Genomic DNA, 24,256 nt, shown 5'->3' on the forward strand with positions numbered 1-24,256 from the left:
TTTTTTTTATATGGGAGTTGAAGTCGGTTTTTTTTTGCTAAAAATTACTAGTTATAAAAATATAGTTCACTAAACAGCAAACAATTCTCAAAAACCGACGGCAATTTCTTGCGACTTGAAACTTGCACTGTACTATAATTTAATGGGCCACGAAACTGTACATTCAATTTTTCTAAGAATCGAATTGAAAAATTAAAAATTTCTATGAAAATTTCTTGCATGTTACCAAGTTCTCTATGAATGAATTACATTTTCATAAAAAAATAAAATTTTGGTATGAAAATATAAATAAACAAAATCATCAAAACAAAAGAGTATACTTATTTTTTACGCCCACTGTATGTATATATGTAAGTAAAATAAATTCTGCTCAACACAACATTTATTTCATTTCCACTGAGATTATTCATCTATAATTTTAAGTTCTTTTCAAATGCCATAAGTGTAACAATTAGTTTTAATTAACAATTGTTATGGCCAATTAAATTCGAAATACGTGCGATTCGAAATTGTACGTATAAACATGCAATAAATGCACGCAGATATGTATGTTTGTATGTATGTTGATAAATTTACTTATACACTGAGCAAAAAATCAACTCAAAATTGGGCAATATTACCAAATTCAAACTTGAAAAGTAATCAATGTGATTATTGGTTATTATTAACAATGCCTTGGTTGTTGTTTTCAACAATTGTTTGGTAATGTTAACCACACTTTTGTTTACTTCAACCAAACTTTTAGTTGACGATTTTTTCGTTTTAATACATCCGTTTATGCTCTGCACTTCACGGGTGCTTTTTCATAATTCGGAGATACAAAACAAAAATTTTTATAATTTCATCTCATCTCTCATCATTTTTTATAAGCATCTGTATACACAGATGTTACAGCCGCTTTATAAATTTGTTTTTAAATGTTCAACTTGAATAAATTTTCTTCGTCGTTTAAATTGGTTCTGGACTTCACAGATGCTTCTTCGTGATAAAGATAAACCAAAAACACAGAATATAAAAATTATGTATCGCGTTGACGGCATTCGTACTGTTGGAAGCCAACAAATAACAGCAAACACCTCTGCACGTTCAGCCACTGCCTTGTTCTCAAATGTTCAACTTTGAAAAAATCAAACCATAAGTTGGTTGACAAAACCATTGTGCTTTTGGCTCAGTGTAAATATACGAGTATTAACCACTCTTCAAACGCAGAAATATTTTTTTACAAACAACAAAACACTCCTGTCATAAATTGATAATATGTAGCTTTTATTTATACTTTTTTTTTGAACTAACAATAAGTGCAAAGTTTTCTATTAAACGTAACTTAATAAAGTGCGTCAGATGAAATACAAAAGTCAGAGTGCAACAGACATTTAGGTATTTATGTACCTACATTTATTTACGTATATTTATTGCTATCCTAGCTTGTGAGTATATATGTATATATATATACATCTGTCTGGCTAACTAAGGATGACTTATATTGAACTTATTTCGAATGGCTTAATACAAAAGTTTTACAATGGAACCAGACGTGTTTTGTTGGCTAGGGGAAGTGAATGCGTAAAAAAAGTTTTCTTCGATTGACAATTGGATGACAGAATATTGTATATAGGTATGTACATATGTATGTATATATGTGCATGCCAAATATTTGCGCCCGTCCCGGGATATTGTCACTTATACAAACATAAAATTGTTTATGAAGCTGTGAGTTATGAACGTTCATAATCCCAATAGACCAGAAGACGCTGCAGGACATTTGCTACGACGACCATCAGCTTATAAATGCACATAATGAAAAATTTTGAAAAATTGAAAGTGACATTTTAGTTGAAAGGAAATGAAACGCAAGTGGAAGGAAAGGTAGAAGGTAGAAGGATAGGTCAGTCAAAGCGAGAGAAAGTTAATAAAAGTTGTTTATTTTATGTGAAATATTTATGTATGTATGTAATGTTTGAAGGCAAGCCATATTGGTGGGATGTGCGTTTGTTTGGGCTAAATATGAGACGCGTGCTATGTATAGGCTGGAGAAAATGATAAGTTTTCACTTTAGTATACCTTGGGCCAATAATACAAAACGTGTGCTCTATATTCCTACAGAAAAACTCAAGTAAAACTTTTTGATGATTATAATGATTTATTATTTTGTTCAATAACTTATTTACTAGCTAGCGCCGCGCTATGGTCGGGAGACCATGTTTTATGCGAACACTTAGAGCGAATGTTATGATTTTATTAAAACTGTAAGATCATAATATTTTTTTTCATGCTACATATCGCCATCGTTTGACAGTTGACATCTATTATGTTATAGAAAACTTTGGCAGTTGACAGCTGCCAAATTAACTGTCAATTTCTCTAAAAAAATAAAATAAACATCCTTTTAAAAATGTCACTGATTATGTTTTCATACACACTAGTCACGAATTTTATTTCGCATTAAAACTTAAATAGTTGACAGCTGTCAAATTAACTGCAATTTCTCTAAAAAAAAAGAATTTTAAAGATATCTCTGATTAGGTTTTGTGGTATGCTAGTAACGTATTTTATGTCAAATTAAAACTTTGTAAGTTATCAGCTTTCAAGTTAACTGTTAATTTCTTCAAAAATGAAATATCTTTTTTGATCATGAATATAGTGTCAAATGAAAATTTTGACAAATGTCAAATAAGCTGTCAATTTGTCAACAAATTATGTAATTTTCCTAATGAAACCCTCCAAATTTTTGGCTCAGAGATCTTCAATTATATTTCATATTTAAACTTTTTACTGCGACTTCAAAGAAGGAGAAGGTTATCGATTCGCCGGAATATATATTTTCTAATGTATGTATGTTACCGCATAACTTTGGACCACGTTAACTGATTTCGATAATTATTTTTTCGAGGGTGGTCCCATACAAAGTTTGTTTAGATCCAATCATTGGGTCATTTAGAAATTAACAGTACTCTTAAATTTTTATATGAGAATTGAAGTCGGTTTTGTTTTTTCCTTAAAAATTACTTGTTCCGTTACAAATCTCAAATAAACTGTAAAAAACATGTTATTTACATGTCACACAAAGGGGGCAGGAGTTTTACGCGGATTTTTTTATAGATAGACACAGTAAAACTATTTCTGAATTATTTCCCAATATTTTCCAATAGCTTGTAAGGCAAAATAAATCTTACACACATTTATCTACAAACATGCATACATTCGTATGTATATGTATTAGTTTGTACGCACATATACATACGTCTAAGTTAATTAAATGACATATATATTTAGTTGGAAGAGAGTTCATTCCACTTTGCTGCATTGCTTTGCTTTTACTCCAATTAGTTGCATAAAAAGTGTCAAATGGTATTGAACGGCCATAAATAATGTCCGCATATATACGAACATATTTAAATACATTAGGTCGGGTCTCGAAAACAAATTTTTGAATGTAGTCTGGCAATAAACTGAAGTTATATTTTGAATTTTAACAGATTATAAATCAATTGAAATTCTAAAATCAAAAATATGTAGGTTAAAAAGCTGTCATTTTGTGCATTCAAATGTATTTTGATTAAGTAATTTCGATTATTTTTTATTTTTATTTTTATATACGCAAAACATGGGCTGATACTTGATTTATTTTTAATTTTTTAAGTTTTTTTTTAATTTGTTGTTTGTCTACTTATTTTAGGTTTCTAAAAAATACAAAATATGTACATATATAACATTGTATCGACTGCTGAGTGGCAGCTCGGCCCATCTCGGCAGTCAGTTCGAAAACGCCCTATCTAAAAAAACTTTTCAAGAACGCCCTATTTCAGAATTTTATTGGAAAACAGCCTATCTCAAAATTTGGTTCTAAAACGCCTTATCTCACTTCAAAATGTATTGAAAATGTGCTGAGATCGATACGTAGACCGACCCGGTCTAATCTATTTCTGCACAAACATGCATGAAAGCATTGCAGATGACAGTAATTTAACTCAATACGAGGTACGTATTTGTTAGTCTTCGTCATAAAAAGAAAACATAATAACGTGCGGCTGTGTATGCGTTTGAGAGCATACAGGTTAAACGAAAAAGCAAATTAAATGAGTCTTCGCATGACTGGGATTTGTTAGCAAAATGTAATTTATATTTTGTTAACAGTAAACTCGTACATAAACGTTGGGAAATGAGAACATTGAAAATGTAGTCAGCATATTAAAGAAACAAGTATTCTTTGCATTTATACTAGTTTTGAACGTATTGAGTTCCATGGCATAGAACTCATTGAAACTTAAGCTTACCTCCAGTACGATATAATATTCCTGGACATAATTTCATTTAGAGCTCAACTGATCAATGCATTTCTTATTAGTTTTCTTTGGTCCTTAGAATCCTTAGAATATGAGTGTATCTATGAGTCTTTTAAGAGTTTTTAAAATAAGGGAAGGGAAATATTCCACCTCTTGGCACTCTATTTTCTAATGAAATCTAAACATTTAAAAAAATTTAACAACCCGATGTCTGTACATTATATAGTAGATATCAAAGAAAAACTTAATATGGGGTCCTTATTAGAGCAAAAGAAGCCAGATCAACAACTTTTTTAATTTTGTCTGTCTGTCTGTATGCTTGTACGTGCATCACTCGAAAATTAGTGCATGGAATCGATTGCAATTTTTACCGTTGCATTGCTAAAGGTCTTGCTTAAAACATTGGAAAAAATTAATTAGAGAGTTGCCACTTGTTTAAAACTTTCAGCTTAAGTAAATTGATAAGATAAACTTAATATTGCTGTATGGCAGCCAAAAGAAAAAAGTTTAAGAAGGCTTACAGTCGAAAATATTTTTGTGGAAGATTGCCACCTGTTTGAAAGTTTTAATTTAATTTAATTAATAAGATAAATTAAATATTTCAATATGGGTATCAAACCACATATGTTTAGGAAAGTTTACTGCCAAAAATATTTTTGAGGAGGGTTGCCACCTATTGGAAAAATTATATTCAGTTAAAGTAATAAGATAAGCTAAATATTGAATTAATAATACCAAGGATAAATTACCTTCGAAAATATATTAACTAACACCCTTATTCATAAAAAATAAATTATGTTTCATAAATCGAAAATTTGTTTTAAAGTCTCACTTCATAAAGCTCTTCAAATGCATTTTATTAACCGACCTTAAAAAAGGAGAAGGTAATCAATTCGTCGGAATATATTTTTTATGTATGTTACCGCATAACTTTGGTCCACGTCAACCGAATTCGATAATTCTTTTTCTATCGGAAAGGTGGTGCCTCAGGGGTGTTTCCATACTAATTTGGTTTTGATACTATCATTGCATCATGAAAAAATTAGCGGTACTCCTAAATTATTACATTAGAATTTAAGTCGGTTTTGTTTTTTGTTTAAAAATTACTTGTTTATGAATGAAATCATAAGTTTTGGTAGGGAATAAAAACACAAAAATGCTTTTGAAGTACGGGGAAGTACGCCGGGTATTTTCTAGTTCCGAAAAAAGGGTGGATAGAGCTAGATCTAAGAGCTTAGAATATTTAAGTAATATATATTTTTGTAAAGCTGACTTAGTACCTTTAATAGATTTAGAAGTTTAATTTATCATCTCCGATTTTTGCTAACAGCAGAGGCCGCTTAAGTCAGAAAATTTCTGAGGCACAACTTTTGAACGGAAAAATTCAGTGTTTAGTGTATTGCTTTAAAATTTAATAGTTACGGTTTTTTATGGAAAACTTGTCTTCGCTGGCGAAAAATTTTGAGATGGTGTTATTGGAATTCCCAAAAGTTGCTACTGTTTCGTAGAGTGAAATATAAAAATTTTAACAGTATCTAATATTTTATTTACTAGTTTGGTACGTTTGGAAGTGCTTTAATAGAATCTGTCCAAAAATTTTAGATTTTTTTGTCGGAACTGTTAAAAATTAAAAGCAATTTTTAAGCCATATTTCTCAAGCTATAAAGAGTTAAGATTATGGTATTACCAAAATTAAAAAAAAAAATAAGGTATTAATTTTTTTTAATGCTGTAATTGTATTTAATTCTGATATATTGTATGATTTTTATTAAATAGCGACAAACTACAACAAAAAACTTGGAAGTAATAACAGTTTTTTTTGGCAGAAATTCTAAATTTTTACAAAATTATTAACATATATAAATAAAAAGTATGCGAATTTTCATTTTTCAAATAGATTTTTCGTGAAGACACCTAAGAATTAGTACGAACAAAATTTAAAATTTTCTGCCGGAAATGGGAAATTTAGTATATCTTTAAAACATCTAATTTTTTTAATTTTACAAAAAACAAGTAAGAAAGTCTAAGTTCGGGCGGAGCCGAACATTAAATACCCGGCGCAAGTATTAAATATATGTTTTTTCACCTTTCCGAAACCTACCGCTAGATGGTAAGCCGGGGTGTATCAATTTTGAGTAAATTAGCGTCCATCAATTTCGAAATATTGCAGTTTCAAGCATTTCTGAAATTTACCGTTATATGAAAAGCGGCCGTAATTTTAGTCCGAATTCAATAACCACACCGAGTTTGGTACAAATTGGTAGAACGGTTACCGAGATACATATATGTGATCATAAGTGGGCGGTGCCACGCCCATTCTCCAAAATTTTATCACAAACGTATTTCTTGGTTAAGAATTGCTGCAAGCATCAATTTTGAATAAATTAGCTTTAATATTTACTGATTTAGCGAAGATTTTGTATTTCTCTAAATTACCGTTATATGGGATGTGGGCGTGGTTATTGTCCGATTTTAGAAATTTTCGGCCATTTGGTATGCTGTACCAGGACCAACAACTGTGCCAAGTTTGGAAGAAATTGGTGCAGCGGTTACCAAGATATACACATGTAACCATAGGTGGGCGTGGCTACGCTCATTTTCCAAAAATTTATAATATTCTTATTTTTCGTCTAAAAATTGTTGTAAATATCAATTTTGAGTGAATTATCTTCAATAGTTACTAAAATATCGCAGTTTTCGTATTTCTGGGAATTACCGTTATATGGGAAGTGGGCGTGGTTACAGTCCGATTTCGCCCATTTTCAATACCAACCTACCTTGGATTAACGGAAACCTATATACCAAACTTCGTTGAGATATCTCAATTTTTGCTCGAGTTATCGTGTACACGGACGGACGGACAGACGGACGGACAGACAGACATGGCTTAATCGATTTTTTTTTCATCCTGATCATTTATGTATACATTTGTCTATATCTATCTCGATTCGTTTTGGCTGTTACAAACAACCGTTATGTGAACAAAATTAATATACCCTTGTGCACAAGTGCGCTCGGTTATAAAAATATTAAGTAGATAATATATAAAAAGTTTGTGGCACAAAAAAAAAACAACAACAAAACAAAATAAAGGGGATTGAGAGAAGTGTCATTGATAATTTTGGCATAATATTAAGAGTTTTATCATGCGGAATCACAGTTAATATTAGAACGTTTAAAGAGGTGCTAAATATTACTAAAAATTCATATTTAATTCAATATGGCTGTATAACATGTATAGTACGATTCATTAGGTTTTACTAGTTACTTGGGTGTGATATTTTGGAACACTTAAACTTGTTAGTAGGTTATAAGAAATTAAAAGACGTTTTAGTATTTTTATTATTTATTATAATTTTATTCTATTTTGCTTGCTTGAAGAAGCCTTAGAAGCCAGTCATAATAATGTAAGGATTTTCCCATGCAAGAACAACGATGATTTGTTATTATGTCGGATCCGGAACCAACATTACTTAGGTCTACCAAAAAAAAAAATTAATTTGAAGAAATTGAGATATACATTTTAAAATAAAACATTTTAAATTACCTTTGAAATAAAGTTATCTTATTTATTGGGCAAATTTAGAAAAAATTGTATATATGATCCTTTTTAAAGAAAATATTAAATTATACATTTTTTTCAATAACTAAAATTAGTAAAGGGTCGGCCGCTGTGGTGTAGTGGTAAGCAGTGCGCGCTTCCACTCCGCAGGACCCGGGTTCAAACCCTGGTCAAAGCAACATCGCAAAAAATATAGAAAAAAGGTTTTTTCTTAACAGCGGTCGTCCGTCGGCAGGCAATGGCAAACCTCCGATTGTATTTCTGCCATGAAAAACAGCTTCTCATAAAAATACAATCGCCGTTCGGAGTCGGCGTAAAACTGTAGGTCCCTCCGCTTTGTGTGACAATATCAAGGCGCACGCCACAAGTCGGAGGAGAAGCTCGGCCAAACACTAACATATGTGTAAGCGCCAATCTATTATTATTATTATTAAAATTAGTAAAGGAGGTAGTAATTTCCTGATATCAAATGAAACAAAATTTGCCAAAGCGTTAAAATATTTTACTTTAAAAGTTATTATTAGGTTTTAGTACATGCTGATCATAAATGAACTAATAAGGACAGTTTTCTCAAGTGGTTTTTAAAATTTGGCTGTTCTTCAAACACGTTTTTGATAACAAAATTTATATTCAAAAAGCGGATGATTTTTAAAATTGACTGGAAAAAACGGCCCTAAGACTAATATGTATTTACAAAATAATTGTATGCAATAAAAGTCAAGGACCCCACGGCAATATCAAAAATTAGCTTCCTGTTTTGGAAATCCTTTTACTTTTTCTTATAAATAAAAAGAAAAGAAATATTATTTTAATATAAACTGCATGCATTTTTCATGTTAACCAGACCATATCGAGCCCTAACCGCCAAAATAACGTAAGCGCCATTTTTTTCAAAATTTTCTTCTCGATGCAGAAATACATCTAGATGCCCTAGGAATATTTCTGCATCAAAAATAAAATTTTGAAAAAAATGACGCTTACGTTATTTTGGCGGTTAGGGCTCGATATTATAGAAAAATGCTTAGAAATATTATTTAACATAAAAATTCGATATCTACTTAACACACTTAATTTTTATTGTCAAAAATCACTTTTTAATATTTGCCTTAATAGATACCAGAGAGCTGCATGGATACACTCAAATTACATTTTAAGTCACTCGCTTTCTTTTCACATCTGCACACACTCGCACTCATTTATTTCCAAACATGCGATAGCATTGAAAAAACATTGTTAATTGAGTGAGTGATTCACACTATCAAGTGCTCGATTCAAATAGCAAGTGCTTGATTCAAATAACAAGTGCTTGATTGGAAAAACAAGTGCATGCCATAACTGTTGTAATGAAAGTATCAAAGAAAAACAATTTGTAAAGACAAGTTTTGTTAATTTTATTGCTTTTCTAACGGCAAATTATAATGCAAAAATATCAACTGATTAAGGGTATCATCATTTGACAAAAAGTGGCATCTTTTGTCAGAAATAACATTTCCAGCAGAAGAAAAAACCCTTTCTGACGATGCGCTAGTTGAAGGAGTGGCTATTACTCTACGACTGAGTTTATGCAGCAGCGGCATTTCGCATTTGTGTACCTCCCACCAGTTAATTATATCGAAGTCCGTTAGAAAATATACCTCAATATTTTCATATCGCCGAAGCTCTGCAGTAGCTTTATCAGTTCTGCTCACAAAGGTAGGTTGTTTAAAAAGACCTGAAAACAGCTCAAAGTTGTCTGAAGGTAACAAAAGTGTATCCGCAATTTATGGTTTCGTTGTACTGTCAGAATTCTCAGTTAACGTTCTCATAATTTGAAAACATTTCTCTTTTGTGAACCTTTGCTCAGATTCGGTAAAATTCTTCGGCTATTTTGCTAGCGGGTATAAAAAAAGCGCAATTTTGTGCAAATCTGTTAAGTTAATAACCGCAACAGTTTTTAAATAATAAAGCAACTAATTTTTCAAGTCTCTTATAAAGCCGATGTCTTCTGAGCTGACAGTGCATTTCTTTTGTAGACTAGTTATATAAATGTACATCAGGTGGATAATTAAATAATTTAATAAACCTAATATATTTAAAAAAATACTTCATCAATATCTGTCGTATTCTCTACTAATTGTTTCAAGTCATTCGATTGCTCGACTTGCTTTTCATAACAGTGTTTTTCATTCGCTTGACTTGATTTGGAAAGAGTATATCAATGCGATATTTGAAATCAAATGAGTACACTGCAGCTAAACATTTATTTAAAACTAACTATGAATCTCACTGTTCGTACGGTGTTTCTCACTACCCGTATAGAGTTCACAGCATTGAGTTCATACTATTTAGATGGAAGTGAGTATACTCATGCTGTTGTCTGATAGATACCTACGAAAGTATATACATATGTACGCACCGACAAACATAATTCTGCAATATCCAATCTCTACATTTCCATTAATCTTCAACCATACAAATCCCAAATGATTTATGCAAGCGCCCAACAGCGATAAAGGTGTGTAGAACACACAAAAAGTAAAGGAAATATCATTTAAATTATGCACACAGAACCTTCACCAACCACAGCGCAAAAACTCTCTCTCACACAATCGCATAGCATTTTAGAGAAAAAATCTATGTGTATGAAAAAAATCTAGTATAAATGCCGGTAAACAAACAAAGAAAATAAAAGAATGCAATAGAGGGACGAAAGAGCAAACAAAAAACTTCATAAAATGCAAAAACATAGGCAAAGCATTGAAGTCGAGAAATTGCAAAATGTACTTCATACATACATATGAATGTATGTATAGGGTGATTCAAGTGCGATGCAGATCTTTGACAGCAATTACACTAATAGGAACGCTGAAATTATACAAAAAACGTCCGGACACGTAAACTTATGGTGACTTCGTTTCTTCCAAAAAATTTTGAAGTACATTTTTTGTTAGAAACAAAATCACCATTAATTTTGGGTTGTGGATTACGTATCTGTTTAACGTTTTTCGAGATCTGGTAATTTTCACAAAGGTATTTTTAATTAGGTTTGCATTATGAATAAAAATATAAAACTTTAAAATGGAAAATGTTACTCATGCATAATGTGACCAACCGTGCCTCTTTCGGAAGTACAGTACTTTTTTTTCGCTCTTATACTTCGTACTTCGAAGTACAGTCAAATGTACTTCTTTGCGATATTTTGTACATCAGTAGGGAGATTTTTTAATCAGTTAGCGACAATTTTTGGATCGCTATTGCACTTTTTTACGCATGATACCAATGTTTTTGCGTCAAAAAGTGTGACAGCGACTCGAAAATTGTCGCTTATTGGTTTCAGAATCTCCCTCCAGGTCATGTACTTCTCCGATCTTCTGTACGATCGTCACATGGCCTTGGGGATAAATTCGTTCAAACCATTAAAGTCGCCGAGGAGCGATGGTATCCTACCTGCGCAGCTGCAAAGGGCTCTGAAGAAGTCGTGCAATTGGTTGGATTCTATTTATGCGAACTGCGTGAGGACCGGGTACATCCCCAAGGTTTGAATAGTCAGTGTTGCGTTCATCCCAAAGGCCCCTAAAAAGTTTTCATGTTTCCCCTAGTGATTTTAGGCCCATTAGTCTGTCTACGTTTTTGCTAAACAAGCTAGAGAGACTGATAGACCTGGACATAAGAAACGTGACTCCTCGTGACTGTTTTTCAAGAGCTCAATATGCTTATTACAAGGAAAGGTCGGTGGATACCGCCCTGCGCACATTAGTAAAGTGGTCAGAGGAAGTCTTTCACGCATAAATTTATGCAGTAGGGGCCTTCTACAATGTCAATCTAGAAGCAATAGTCAAGTATATTCATAATCTAGGGGTTGAAACCAACCTAATAAAGCTTATCTACAGCTTACTTCGTGAGAAACTGTCGGGGGGAGTGAGGGAGCACCTGCACCCAGAGCGGAGTCAATGGGGGCGTTCCGCAGTGTGGTGTTTTTTCTCTCCGGCTCTGGATTACCTACCTACCTGAACTACCTTCTAGAGGAACTGTAAAAAGTGGGCTTGCGGCTGATCGCCTACGTAGATGATGTGGAACTTTTAGTTAAGGAACGTCGCTGATGATCTGGCATTCTACGCACCCCTTTTAATCTAGCCCAAGGTTACCTGAACCAGCTAACTAGGTGGACGATCAAAGGCGGCCTCGCAGTAAATCCCATCAAGACGGAACTGGTGTTGCTTACCAAGAAGTACAAGACACCCGTTGTGGCCATTCCCTCGAGTGGGGTTATTTATCTGCGACTCTAAGACAGGGTCGAATACTTAGGCTTGATCCTGGATAGGACGCTGGTTTGGAAACCTAACAGTGCGGAAAGGATAAGAAAGGCGTCGGTTGCCGTGTACTGCTGTACGGGAGTTATCGGTAATTCTCTCGCCCAAAGTAATTCATTAGCTCCATGAAACCAGATTTAAGTCTATCTTATTTCACGGAGCCCTCGTTTGCTGTAACATTGCTTTTTTTCTCATAAAAATTAAAATATCTAGGAAAAGTGACCTGACCTAAAACAAAGTTAAGTTTATAAATACAGTAAGTGAAAGCAAATATTTATGCATAAAAATAACAAAACAACTTCAAGTTGATACTAACACCAAACTAAAGGCTTTCTTTTCATAATATATCACTCAATCACTAGAAAACCATCCTAACTAAAAAAAACATAATTTTCTAGGAAAGTTTTGATTTATTGCCACCTTACAAAAAAATTGATTGCTTATATTTTCTAAATTTATCATTATGCCACCGTAGTAACGCCGCCTGGTGTCTACGAAAACTAGCGCCGAAGGAACAACGGAAAACCGCAAAAAGTTTGAGTACTTCATCGGAGCCCAAAATCGCCGAATACGTGCTTTGATCAGGAACGGTATGGAACCTACCAAAGCGAAGGAGATGGAGAGAGAGCGCTACAAAAAGGTTAAGGGACTATGAGCCAACAATGCGACGAAAGAGTACCTAGCTCCTCAAAGCGAAGCAGGAGCACCAGCTGCTGGTCCAAGAACCTTGGACAGATAGCCAAGAAGTGCCGAATTTGGGCACTGAAAATCTATATGCCAGTCAAGAGAAATCAAAAATTAGTCACTTTTTGGAGTGGCTTTTGGGCTAGCAGGCAAATCGGAGGAGAAGCTCAGCCAAACTATACAATATTCTGTAAGCGCCCGTCTATGTATGCCATCGGACCATATATCGTTCAAAATGATGCCGGTAACGCTGCTGCGGTGCACGGTCAACGTTATCGTGGCATGATAACAATTTTTGTGTACGTAATTAGATATTAATAACTTGGACAATATGTGCATATCTCACGAAAAAGCAAAGTCATATGGCCAACGAAATCTAGCGATTTGAGACGATGGGAGTTCCCTTACTACTGGGGCTACTTTAAAAGTACGGCTATGCCAATGAGCTCGAGATGATTCAAGAGCGCATACGCGCTATAAATAATGTACAGCCGAAAAATATTGATATGCGCGCTCTGTGTTGCCAGAGAAGTCATGGTGGACATTTAACGGATACTGAATGTACTAAAAACATGACGATAAAAGCAAAATTATTTCTACAAATTTTGTTTTATTTTATTCAATGTAGTAAATTTGCGGTCACATTGAGTCATCCTGTATAGTATATGAATACTTATGTATGTAGATCTATCTCTGATTTTGTGAGGTTGCTGTTTGTGTAGTGTTTTAATTACTGCTATAGACGCTTGAATAAAGAAAGCACGCATAAAAACTTTATGTGTTCTTGTTTATGTATGAAGTGTGTATATATGTATGTTTGTATAGATCTATACCGTGCTAATCCCACTTGAATCGTATAAAAGAGTTTTGTCATAAAATATTTGTTGGTAACAACAAGTCGTTGCTTCTTCTTCCTCTAGCTTTTATGTATTTTCTGCTCACTTTCACCTAAATTTTTTTTTTCTTCTCTTCTTCTCCTTCTATCCATTAATAGGGTTGCGTTGCCGTGCTGAGCTTAACATGGATCATCAGTTTGACGGTATTTGGTTTTCTGGTACTACCAAAAGGTAAGCGAAAATTTCTAAAGAATTTAACAAAAAACTTTGCATTTGAAAAGCGTCACCAGCTAATGACTTAGGCGATTACGTGTGAAGGAAAAACTTCATTTTACGAGCTTATGTATAAGCTGAATTTTGTACTTTCTTTGTATTCTGGTATATAAAGTTGAACATATGCATGTAGTTATATATTAGATCAAAAAATGTATTCGTTAAAGAGCTTAAACTTGTGATAGTGGACGCTGTTTATTAGAGTACAGAAAAAATCATTGAGATGCTAACGCAGGGAGGACGAGTGCTTTATTTGGTCAGTGATAACCCCACAAACCCAGCCTAAGTCGGAGGAGTTTCGATGAGGGAAGGACCCTGCGTCTTCCACTATCCAATCTAGGGTAGATGTGTTTAGCCGCTCTACCAAGCCGCATTTACGGGATGCTAGCGTTAGTCTCACATCTGAAAAGGTTTTTATGGAAGAAGGGGATATGCCTATATTTGGCAATTCGTCTTCGGCGACCCTACTATATGAAAAAAAGCTAAAGAGTCAGTATTTAGAACTATTTTTTATTCTTCATTCGTAAAGAAAACTTTTATTCCACTCTCGTTTGCCCTGGCTCCTACAATAGCTAAGATGTTCTGTATTAGTTCACTTACAAGTTGAGAATATTTCACTACTACAATCATTGGAAGATCTTTGATACGTTGGATCAATGCAATTTAGTATATAGTGGACTTCTGGGAGTGCAGTTAGTCTTTTTATGGGCCTGTTTAATGCCCTCGTGAAAAGTATGAAAGTCATTACGGCCACTCAAGAGAAGCGATGGACGAAGAAAGTAAAGGTGACGGTGAACTATATATTGAATCGGCGAAATCAACAACAAAGCGAAATTCTTTTACTTCATGCATAAATGAAAACTAGAATGTTGCGACCAAAGCAATCTTCTTTAAATTTTCTTATCGCTCTTACAACATCCAGCCAGACCTTTAAGGTGATAGTTTATAGTGAAGATAAGTGCGAAAAGCGGTAATGGATCTTGAAGGCCAGAAACTCAACCTCAAGTGTGAGTAAGCTTTTGTCAACCGTGAGACCAATCTAATTCCACAGGTTGGAAATCACATTCTGACATTGCGCCTCACTGGAGCCGAAAAAATCCGCTAGCTATTTTAGAACGCAGTTCACACTGCATCATTCCGTGGATATGGTCATACGTATTTAAGGCTACACGATCTACAAATCCCAGTCTGCCTGTCACAAACGATCCATTTCATCAGATTCGCAAAAGCATCTAGAGCACTTTGAACAGCCCAGCCTAGCATTTCATCTTTATCGAATGAAGGGACGTTAGCTGTACCTTGGTCTGGGTTCTTCTCTGGTCTGATTAATAAATGATATATCCATTTCCCAAATATAATCTGGGTGTCTATTATTAGATTACCATCTTTTCCGTTGCAGGAACTATCATCTGCCTAGAGACGGTTTGACTGCTGCCCTATTTCCTGATAAAAATTTCGAGCCGTGGTCGAGTGGTATTTTTTTTTAATTTCGAGTCCCATACCTGCATGCAAGCACCTGTTCTACCGGTATCACTCAAATGTATCTCGCGTCACTATTGTCTGCTTCATAAATTGGCGATATGCTGAATATCGTTGTCGTCATCGTCGTCGATCGTTAGCCATTTTACACTTTTACTTACTATGGCGATATTCAGCATAAGTCCGAATATTTTTATACTACTAATTAGATACTAATGTATGTTCCGTACCGCGGGGAGGTCGATCAGCCCCTCTCTGCTGTCAGAGAAGTTGTCATGAAAGCTGAATTATACAACTCTTTTCCCAAATATGTCTTCTTTCGTTAGAATTTATCTTCTGCTTCATCGTCTTTCTCCTCTGTCGTAGCTTTCGCACGCACTTGGCCACTATTTATAAATTTAGTTTTGATGTGGACCTCAGAAATTCGATGTAGGTGTCCCAGCCTCTGCTCAACTAAAAAATCCCTTACCAAACTCATGCGCCGTCTCATCATAGCTGTAATAGTAGATATTCCATGCTGCATACTTGTTAAAACTGCCCGCAGTTCGCCGCCTTTCCGACACTGCGTTAATATAAGCCTTGCATATTGGGAGGATGTCCAGGTCTCGGACAAAAGTACATTCCCTATACATGGAAAGTTCACACATTCCAGGTGTAAATATATCCATAAATTATATCCTTACTTCTTATGCGGAAATCCTCAGCGTGGTGTGGTGAAATTATTCGAGTATCCTTTGACCTCAACAAGGGTCATTGTTTGTACCTACCCAAGTCCAGCGCAAAACCCATTGCTGAGAGGTAATCGCGTGGCATACTCATCTTTGATCTTTGCGCAATACTTTTGTAGAACATCTTACCGTTATAACTGCCAGTTAAGAGCCGAATGTAAGGCCTCGCTTTTTCATGTGCAAGGACATCAACTGACCGCTTATAACCCAGGAATATGTATCTATTGAACATAAGAACCAACACAACAACTAAGGTTGTTAAATTGTACACTTTTCCCTTATTTCACACAAAACACTCAATTAAGCTTAGAAAATCGTAAATTTTTCAATTTTCAAATTTACTGACATAATCTCATTATTTCCATTTATTTTCCTTCCTCTTTTTTTAATTTGGCAGGCTACTACTTCAACAACACCGGCCTAATGGCCTGTGAGCCATTCTACAGTAAACCCTCATATCGCATACTAGCCACCTGCGCACTCTACTTCCCCACCACCATGGTGCTCATGTATTGCTATGGCTCCAGTTTTCATATGAGCCGTTTCCGCTTAAACGATCCGACAATGCCACTAACAGCTGCGGCACATCATCCGCATCTCGGACATCCGCCGCATATGTTACAACAATCGATGCATGGCCATCACATGCATCATGGTGGTATGGCTGGTGGTGGCGGTATAAGTCATCATGGGCTACCACCCGGTACCACAACGCTGCCAAATACGCCAGTAATGAATCTCAGTATGGCAATGAGCATGGGCTTAGGCATGGCAGGGATGAGTGGTATGAGCGGAATGGGTGGCATGGGTGGCATGGGTGGAATGGGCGGTGGTGGTGCTAGCGCAGGGTATGGTGGCAATGGAAGCGGCAATGGCTCGGGAGGAGGAGTTGGAGGCAGTAGCGGTGGTCCAACGAATAATGTGACAAAGAAGGTGAGTATAAGTGCGAATGCGATTGAGTGGGAAGTGTTGAACTGAATTGCCACTGACTGAAAGAAGCGGCGCATTTGGCATGCACTGTAAGCTGGTACGTTGGATAAAACTGACCGCAATTAAAATGAGTGCTCAAAGCGAAAAGGCGTTCAATTCAGTAGCTAGCTTTGTTTGTTGCTTGTATGTATTTGGGTTGGCCTTTTGAAGTCTACTTGCTGGCGCTTTTACTTACTTGCAAACGGTTAATTTGGCCAACACACGCTTGCAACATGAATTTCGAAAGCATTTAGCCACCACTGCTCCTTTTCATAGATTTGGATCACAGATACATTTTAGAGTGCATCTATGTGTGTGTGTGGTTCATTAGATATCTTCTTTTTTGTTTGCTAGCTGCTGGCTAATTGAATGACCAACTTAGATATGAACGTACAATTGCAGCTAAGTCTCAAGCCTTTTTAATCACCTGCAGTTGCTCAGGCAGCTCAGCTAAATTAGTGAGCAAGCTGCGACTTGTTTGTGGTGGATTTCTTTTATACTTTTTCCTTTGCGAGTAATTAAGTATAATATATTTTTTTGTTTCTTTTTTCATTCTGCCTTTCCGCTTCCTAGATTGTGCCAATACAGGAAAAGCACTCAGCCGGCAACACTTCACGCTCCATGGCTGCCATTTCGTTGGGTTTCATTGTTATGGTCACACCTTGGACGATACAGGAGATTGTCACTGCCTGCACGGGTTCGAAGGTGAGTGGTATATACTTAGTAATGGAAAAAGAAATGGACGACGACATATGTATATATTATTTAAATATAATTTAAAAGCTTGGAACAGCCTTTTGATTTGATATTTAATTCGAAATATTTTTTTTTTTTTAATAAAAAATAAATACAATTTGAGTTTTTATAGTTGCCATATAATTTATATTATTTAAAAAAGAAGTATTTGAAATGAATAATACCTACTTTATGTGCAGAGTATAGAATACAATATCCCAGAAAACTTTTCAAGAACGCCCTACTTCATAATTTGATTGAAAAACGCCCTATCTCAGAATTTGGTTGAAGAGCGTCCTATCTCAGCTGCCGATTCAACTCATTTTCACACAAATCTTGCCCTCTCAATAAAAGTTTTGAGTTGTTCGAAGGCTTTTTTCAGTTTAAGGAAAACCCCCGAACAGCTTTTAAATTATAACCTATGTTATTTGGGAATGAACAGTATATCATATTTGATTGCAGTGAGTGAATGTTTGGCGATGAAACGTTTTCTACGAGTTTGGCCGAGCTTCTCCTCCAATTCAAGTGCATATTCTTGATGTTGTGACACAAATGGAGAAGTACCCTCGGAAGTTTACCATTGTCTGGCGAGGGGCGACCGCTACTTTAAAAAGCTTTTTTGATGTTGCTGGAACCAGTTATTGAACCATGAGCCTCCCGAGTGGCAGTAGGCAGATCTAAGCACTCGGCTATGGCGGCAAGAGCTTTTGATCTAAACCAAGCTTTGAACATATTTTTCTTTGCTCTTGTTTAAATAAAATTTGCATGTCCTGTTAATGGTTTTATTGTGATTTTTGTTCATAACGTACGGCCTTATTCTGTATCACGAACGACAGCCAACACGAACGATCGTCTGCAAAGGAATGCTTCAAAAATTTGTCCGGTGGCATCATTTTAGCCGAGTTAAACGCAACCGAGACCACTGCAACGTAATGTATGAAAAGCAAGACGAAGACGACCGATAGAGTTTAAAATCGCAATCAGAGAGGTTGTCGTCTGCAGACGAATCGTTCGTTTTACGTATCGTAAATAAATAAATAAATAAAATAAACGTGGTTTATGTATCCGCTTTTTCTTAATTTGAAAATCGCGAACCGGTTTTTCCCCAATTTGCAATTTTTCGAATAACTCGAACACCGGTTTTGGAAAAAAGGCGAATAATCGAACACCCTATACTGTACCCGACACTGTACAGACAGGCCAGAAAAGGCATTCATGGCAGACGTCAATCTCAAACCATACAAACTCCCGATCGGTGAATGCTGCATTTTGAAAGCTAACGAATACCGTTGACGAGACAGATCTTCAACTGCTTATCGCAGCTCCGCTCTGGACACCGAGGTCAGATTAAGTTCGTATCTGAGCGGACGAAATTCTGACATACCTAATGTATGTCCAGCATGCGGAGAGTCTCCGCATTATACTAAACAGCTCTTCATTGACCCGTAAAACCCAAATCAATTAACACCATTTTCCGTCTGGTATAATCCCGTCGTAGGGGCACGATTTCTGGGCGTTCCCAGGGCTAAGTCTCCGTCGTACTATTTAAGATTCCTTTTTATAGGTGGTATATTCCTCGCACTCTCGCGGGAGAAAATGCTTTTGCCCAAGGAATGTCGAGATATTTAAGAGTGTGTGACATTTAGGTATATTTCGAAGATTTGAAGAGTAGCAAGGGTTTTTCTCAGAACGAAAACAGGTTACAACAACACTTATGTACATTCCTAGTATTATACGCCTATAACCCTTATTTCGTTTATGTCGAGAGCCTTTGGGCAACTACACACTCTTCACTTTTGAGTGAAGCCAAGTGTACATTGTAGAGAAATACGAGACTTCGTCAAAAATCTCGCTATAAACTTCAAATGAAAGACAAGGCACCTAGTCCAGCTGTATATGCAGCAGACCATGGCGTGATTATCCCCAGTATACATATGTCCAAATACGATGAGCGGGTGAGCATTGAACGGGATTTAAAACTGGACAAAGAAATTGGAACTTAATGTGAGCTCCAATAAATCGGACTGAGTATTTTTGATAAAAAGAAGTCTGATGTCACCCCCTGCACTTGGAAAGCGTGGCACATGACGACACCGAAATATTTGGGTATATAATGGACACTAAACTGATGTGGAGATTAAATGGGGAGGAAAGAGTTAAGAAAGCCTTCAACGCATTATAGGCCAGGAAATAAATAAACAGTAAGATATGGAGTTTTTTTTTAGCAAATTGTACTTTATATCCCGACCCTGCCCTCTCCCATCATCCGGGTTCTACTTGCCGCAACCTAGAAGCTCTCTGTCCTTAACACCATGGGCTATTAGGGTCGTAGGTTTTTGGTCTATTTGCTTTGCGGTGGGCATTTTATATAGGGCGCAAAATGTTTGATTCCAGCTCGTTTGAAGTTGAAAGACTGGCTTAAGGGTTTTTCGAGTCATCCCCTTACTGAGTCCGCTAACAGCTCTCAAGGAGAATACTAGCTCCCTCAAGTACACACTTCATATTATACGCTACAGGATCGTGACCGATATTCTTCAGCAGTCTTGAAGGGGCGAAACTGTTTCACGCTGACAGTGGGTGGACTTCATTCTCAATCCATTAATCATCTTGAGTGGGCTTTGGCTACCAGTATCGTCCCTTCTAGGAACCGCTTTTCTCTCAGGGGGGTCGCTCTCGGCTGCCCTAATATATACTCGATTGTACAGGCAGAGCTCGGAATGTATTAGTTGAAAGAACAGTCGGTTACAGCAGAGCTCCATACTGCGGCAAGTCCAACGTTACTGCCGGAGATAGACAGGTATACGTATCCTCCTGTCTGCAAGCCATTCAATAACCACGGATACGCAAGCCATTCTTAATTAGGGGGAAATGTATATTCGACTACCCTAAATCTAGATCCATATTAAGTTGTGATAACAAGTCTACGATATAGAGTAAGCGATTATTCATAGTGCACTAGATCTTCAGCTCAGAAAAATAACATGACTTTCTGTAAATTTTGTACTCACAAATTTTAAAAAGTAAGCATTTTCATTTTTTTTTTTTTTCCTTTAAACGGTGTTTTCAGCTTTTCCTTTTTTCACAAAAGTTGACATCCCTTCAGTGCATTTTTACTGTCGCAAGTGCCGGATAACATTTTTATTGTGCTTCTTATGTTTTTTTTCATTCGCTATTTTTCTGTAAGTACGGATCTTCAGAAATTAATATATCTTTCTCTTCGGCCACAGCTACCGCCATTTTTGGATTTTCTGGTAACTTGGACCGCCTTAAGCAATAGTTTGTGGAATCCTTTTATGTACTGGCTGCTTAATTCGGATTTTCGACGGCTGAGTAGACATTTGATGCCGAATAGGGTAAGTAAAAGGCATAGCACAAATGCAAACACAAATGTACTTTTATATGCACATTAGGGCAGGAAATTTTGTATGAGGGATTTTTTCGGCTATGAGCGTATAGCACAGAAAGAAAGATTCTAGGTGTAATTCTAAGTACCTTTGCCGAAGAAATCCATCATTTGTCATAAATCATTTTAGGCTGTGCCAAATTTCGAAAATAAATAACATTCTTATTCTTAAAAATATTTCCAAAATCGTACCGATTTCAAATGGTACGAATTTCGGAATATGTCTGATAGATACCCAGTCCGACTTTGTAGAGTTTCCAGTCGGAATGCAGCCAACTCTTCCTGGCTTTATTTGAAAGACTTCGCCTCGACGCACTAAGTTCAGAGAGATTCATTCTACACAATTTCGGTGTGGCCTACTTAGGCCTACTTAGCACTCCAGAGGAGTTTTAATAAAGTCTCCTTGGCAGCATCACAGAAGCGACATAGGTTACTAGACCAGATATCTAAATTAAACAAGTGACCTCTTAACTTGTCAAAATACTTGTAATGATCCTTAGTTTCGAATTTATGAGGCCTATTGGTATCCTGTCCTGTATATTTTTAGATTGTACCCATCTAATAACCTTTTTGATTGGCAAAGTCCCATGGTATTGCGCCAATGCAGTTCCATTAGCCTGATGTTTTCCTTTCTCCGGTCCTATTGGGGTCGAGGCAGCAGCCAGTCTCACTAGATGTTCCGTGGTACCCATAGGTATTGTTCTCAGCCAGAGCGTTAAGCCTCTCCACACACTCCAGAATCACCGAGGATTTGATCTCGAAGGATGAGGGAACCTTGAGTGCCGCCTGACTATCGCTTGAAATTAGAATACTCTCGCTTCTCTCAATACTTCCTTTGAAGGTTAATATCAGCACACAGACTGATGGCAAAGACTTCCGCATGAAATATGCTGGTGAAGGTTCCCAGGGGCACCGAAAGCTAACGTAACGTCTAGGACCTATTACCTGACCACATTGGTAGAATTGATGATGTTTGGTGAGCTCTAATTGACTGCCATTACGGTGGTATGGCATGGTAAGGATAAGAAGCGAGTTCTGGTACTAGAACGAGGTACTTGAGCTCAATGAACTTCGGAACAAAAAACGTTTCCCCTCATGCTCTAGAGTCAGACTGTAAATTCCAAAGATAAGATAAAAAATGTAAAAAGGCGACCACTACCTTCAGTTTTTTTAATTGCCTAGCGAAAATGCTTTAGATATACCAATAGCACAATATAAAAAGTATACAAATCTGTACAAATGTACCAATCATGTGACACTACCTTAAGGTGTGCTACGAACTTTTTTCTGGTACGGTTTAATGTAGATATGTATGATATCGGCAACCAGGTCCTTAAAAAAATAAAAATTGTATCATCCTCTGCGAAGCCTCGCACCGCCTACCACATTACTACATAATTTGCTGCCAATTAACTAAGTATGCATAAGCGTTTGCAAATTTGCAAATTACGGCCGTAATCTATTCATCAATTATATGTCAATGGTTTTTATTTGTAATGCAGAGATGCGAATAAAATGTCTGTTAAATAGTAAATAAATAGTAAATTTATTGATTTTCACTGGCCACTCGGCCGCAAGTGACAGCTACATAAACCGAATAACAAAATTTGTAGGAAATTATTTAACAATTCAACAATTGACAAGCTGGTTTTGCGATGATTACACATGTTGTTATTATTATGGTGATAAAAACAGATTACATGCAAATGCATACATATTTACATATGTGCGAATTAATAATAAATTATATTTGCAATGAGCTGACAAGTATGCTGTTATAGCTGAACATATTTGTGAAAGTTGACCCGATACTTGGACTGTCAAAGGATAAACAGCCTTGATGTAATTTAAGAAGAAAACGAACATAACAAATTAAATAATTCAATTTAATAAATACAGAAAATTAAATAAAATAAAATATGCAAAATGCCATATTCCCAAACCGTTGCAGGCTGCGCGCCTATCGGTATGCAACAGATTCATACATTTACTTACAGTTGCCTATTTACTTTACTGCTGTCAAAAGGCAATAAATCAAAGATTTTCGTTGCCATCAATGAACTCAAATCGAGCGGCACTTAATTTATGCTTGATTGAGTAACTGAGGTTGTGTATGGCGTGTGAGTGCATGCGCAGGTAAAGGGGTGCCAAGTCAATTGAAGGAAAGGTGAGTGAGAGCTACAGAGTGAGGGAGTGAGGCAGATAGTAGGACAACCAGCAAAATAAGCACGTCCGCGCGTGTGAGAGTGCGAAAGTCAAAGCATTTATTGTTTATTTAATGAATGGCCAAGCAAAAAGCAATACATTTTCGCACAAACAACTCACACCCCCAACCCCCCACCCCCCTCCCTCCCTAAAGCAATGCTTTCATTTACTTTTGCGGACACATTGATTGCATTGTTGAAATCAATTCAGTATAGTATTTATTTGGTTTTAACGTGGCTTAATTAAGTCATTCACAAAGCGTGGCGAAGGCAATGGCCATCAATGCCAATACAATCAGATGATAAATACCCTGTAGGGAAAATCTCTATTTCTGAACAGGTGTGCTTCTAGTACATTTAAACCCAGTACTGGTTCGCGATAAATCTCTTTGTATGCAAACAATTGGCACCGGGTAGATCTGTCATAGTTTAACTTTGGTGAGCACAGAAAGTACAAAATGTTTTGATCTTCTCTCGGAGAGAAATATTAAACCTATGAACCAGTGATGACGAATCCGGTTTGAAGCGGCAGGACGACATAAACAAGTTGGGTTGATAAACCCGAATTATTCTTTTAGGATCGACTTGATAATGGTAAAATACTTTTCTAAAAAAAAATACAAAACGACTATATGGAGGCAGGTGGAAACAAGAGCGGAATAATCGCCACGCCCTCTACTCTTGTGGGCGGAAACATTAAATTTCATCCGAATTCGATGAAATTTAGTTTGTACTCTCTCTTTTATTAGAAAACTCTAAATATAAAATATGGGGAGGATTGGATCACAATAACGTCCAAAATTTACAAAAA

The 24,256-nt window shown here is 36.1% G+C and overlaps 1 protein-coding gene across 1 annotated transcript in view; it reads left to right on the top strand.

Annotated features, from left to right (window-relative positions):
• The window catches only part of LOC118745125, a 66,648-nt gene that overhangs the window by 38,608 nt on the left and 3,784 nt on the right, over positions 1-24,256 (top strand). The window contains exons 4-7 of the mRNA XM_036478655.1: positions 13,813-13,885; positions 16,532-17,067; positions 17,677-17,808; positions 21,066-21,191. Of these exons, the coding sequence (XP_036334548.1) occupies positions 13,813-13,885; positions 16,532-17,067; positions 17,677-17,808; positions 21,066-21,191 (867 nt within the window). The remainder of the gene's footprint in view (positions 1-13,812; positions 13,886-16,531; positions 17,068-17,676; positions 17,809-21,065; positions 21,192-24,256) is intronic.

This window comes from Rhagoletis pomonella, unplaced genomic scaffold (genome assembly GCF_013731165.1).
Source record: "Rhagoletis pomonella isolate Grant_MI unplaced genomic scaffold, Rhpom_1.0 Rhpom_scaffold_00008, whole genome shotgun sequence".
NCBI lineage: Eukaryota > Metazoa > Arthropoda > Insecta > Diptera > Tephritidae > Rhagoletis > Rhagoletis pomonella.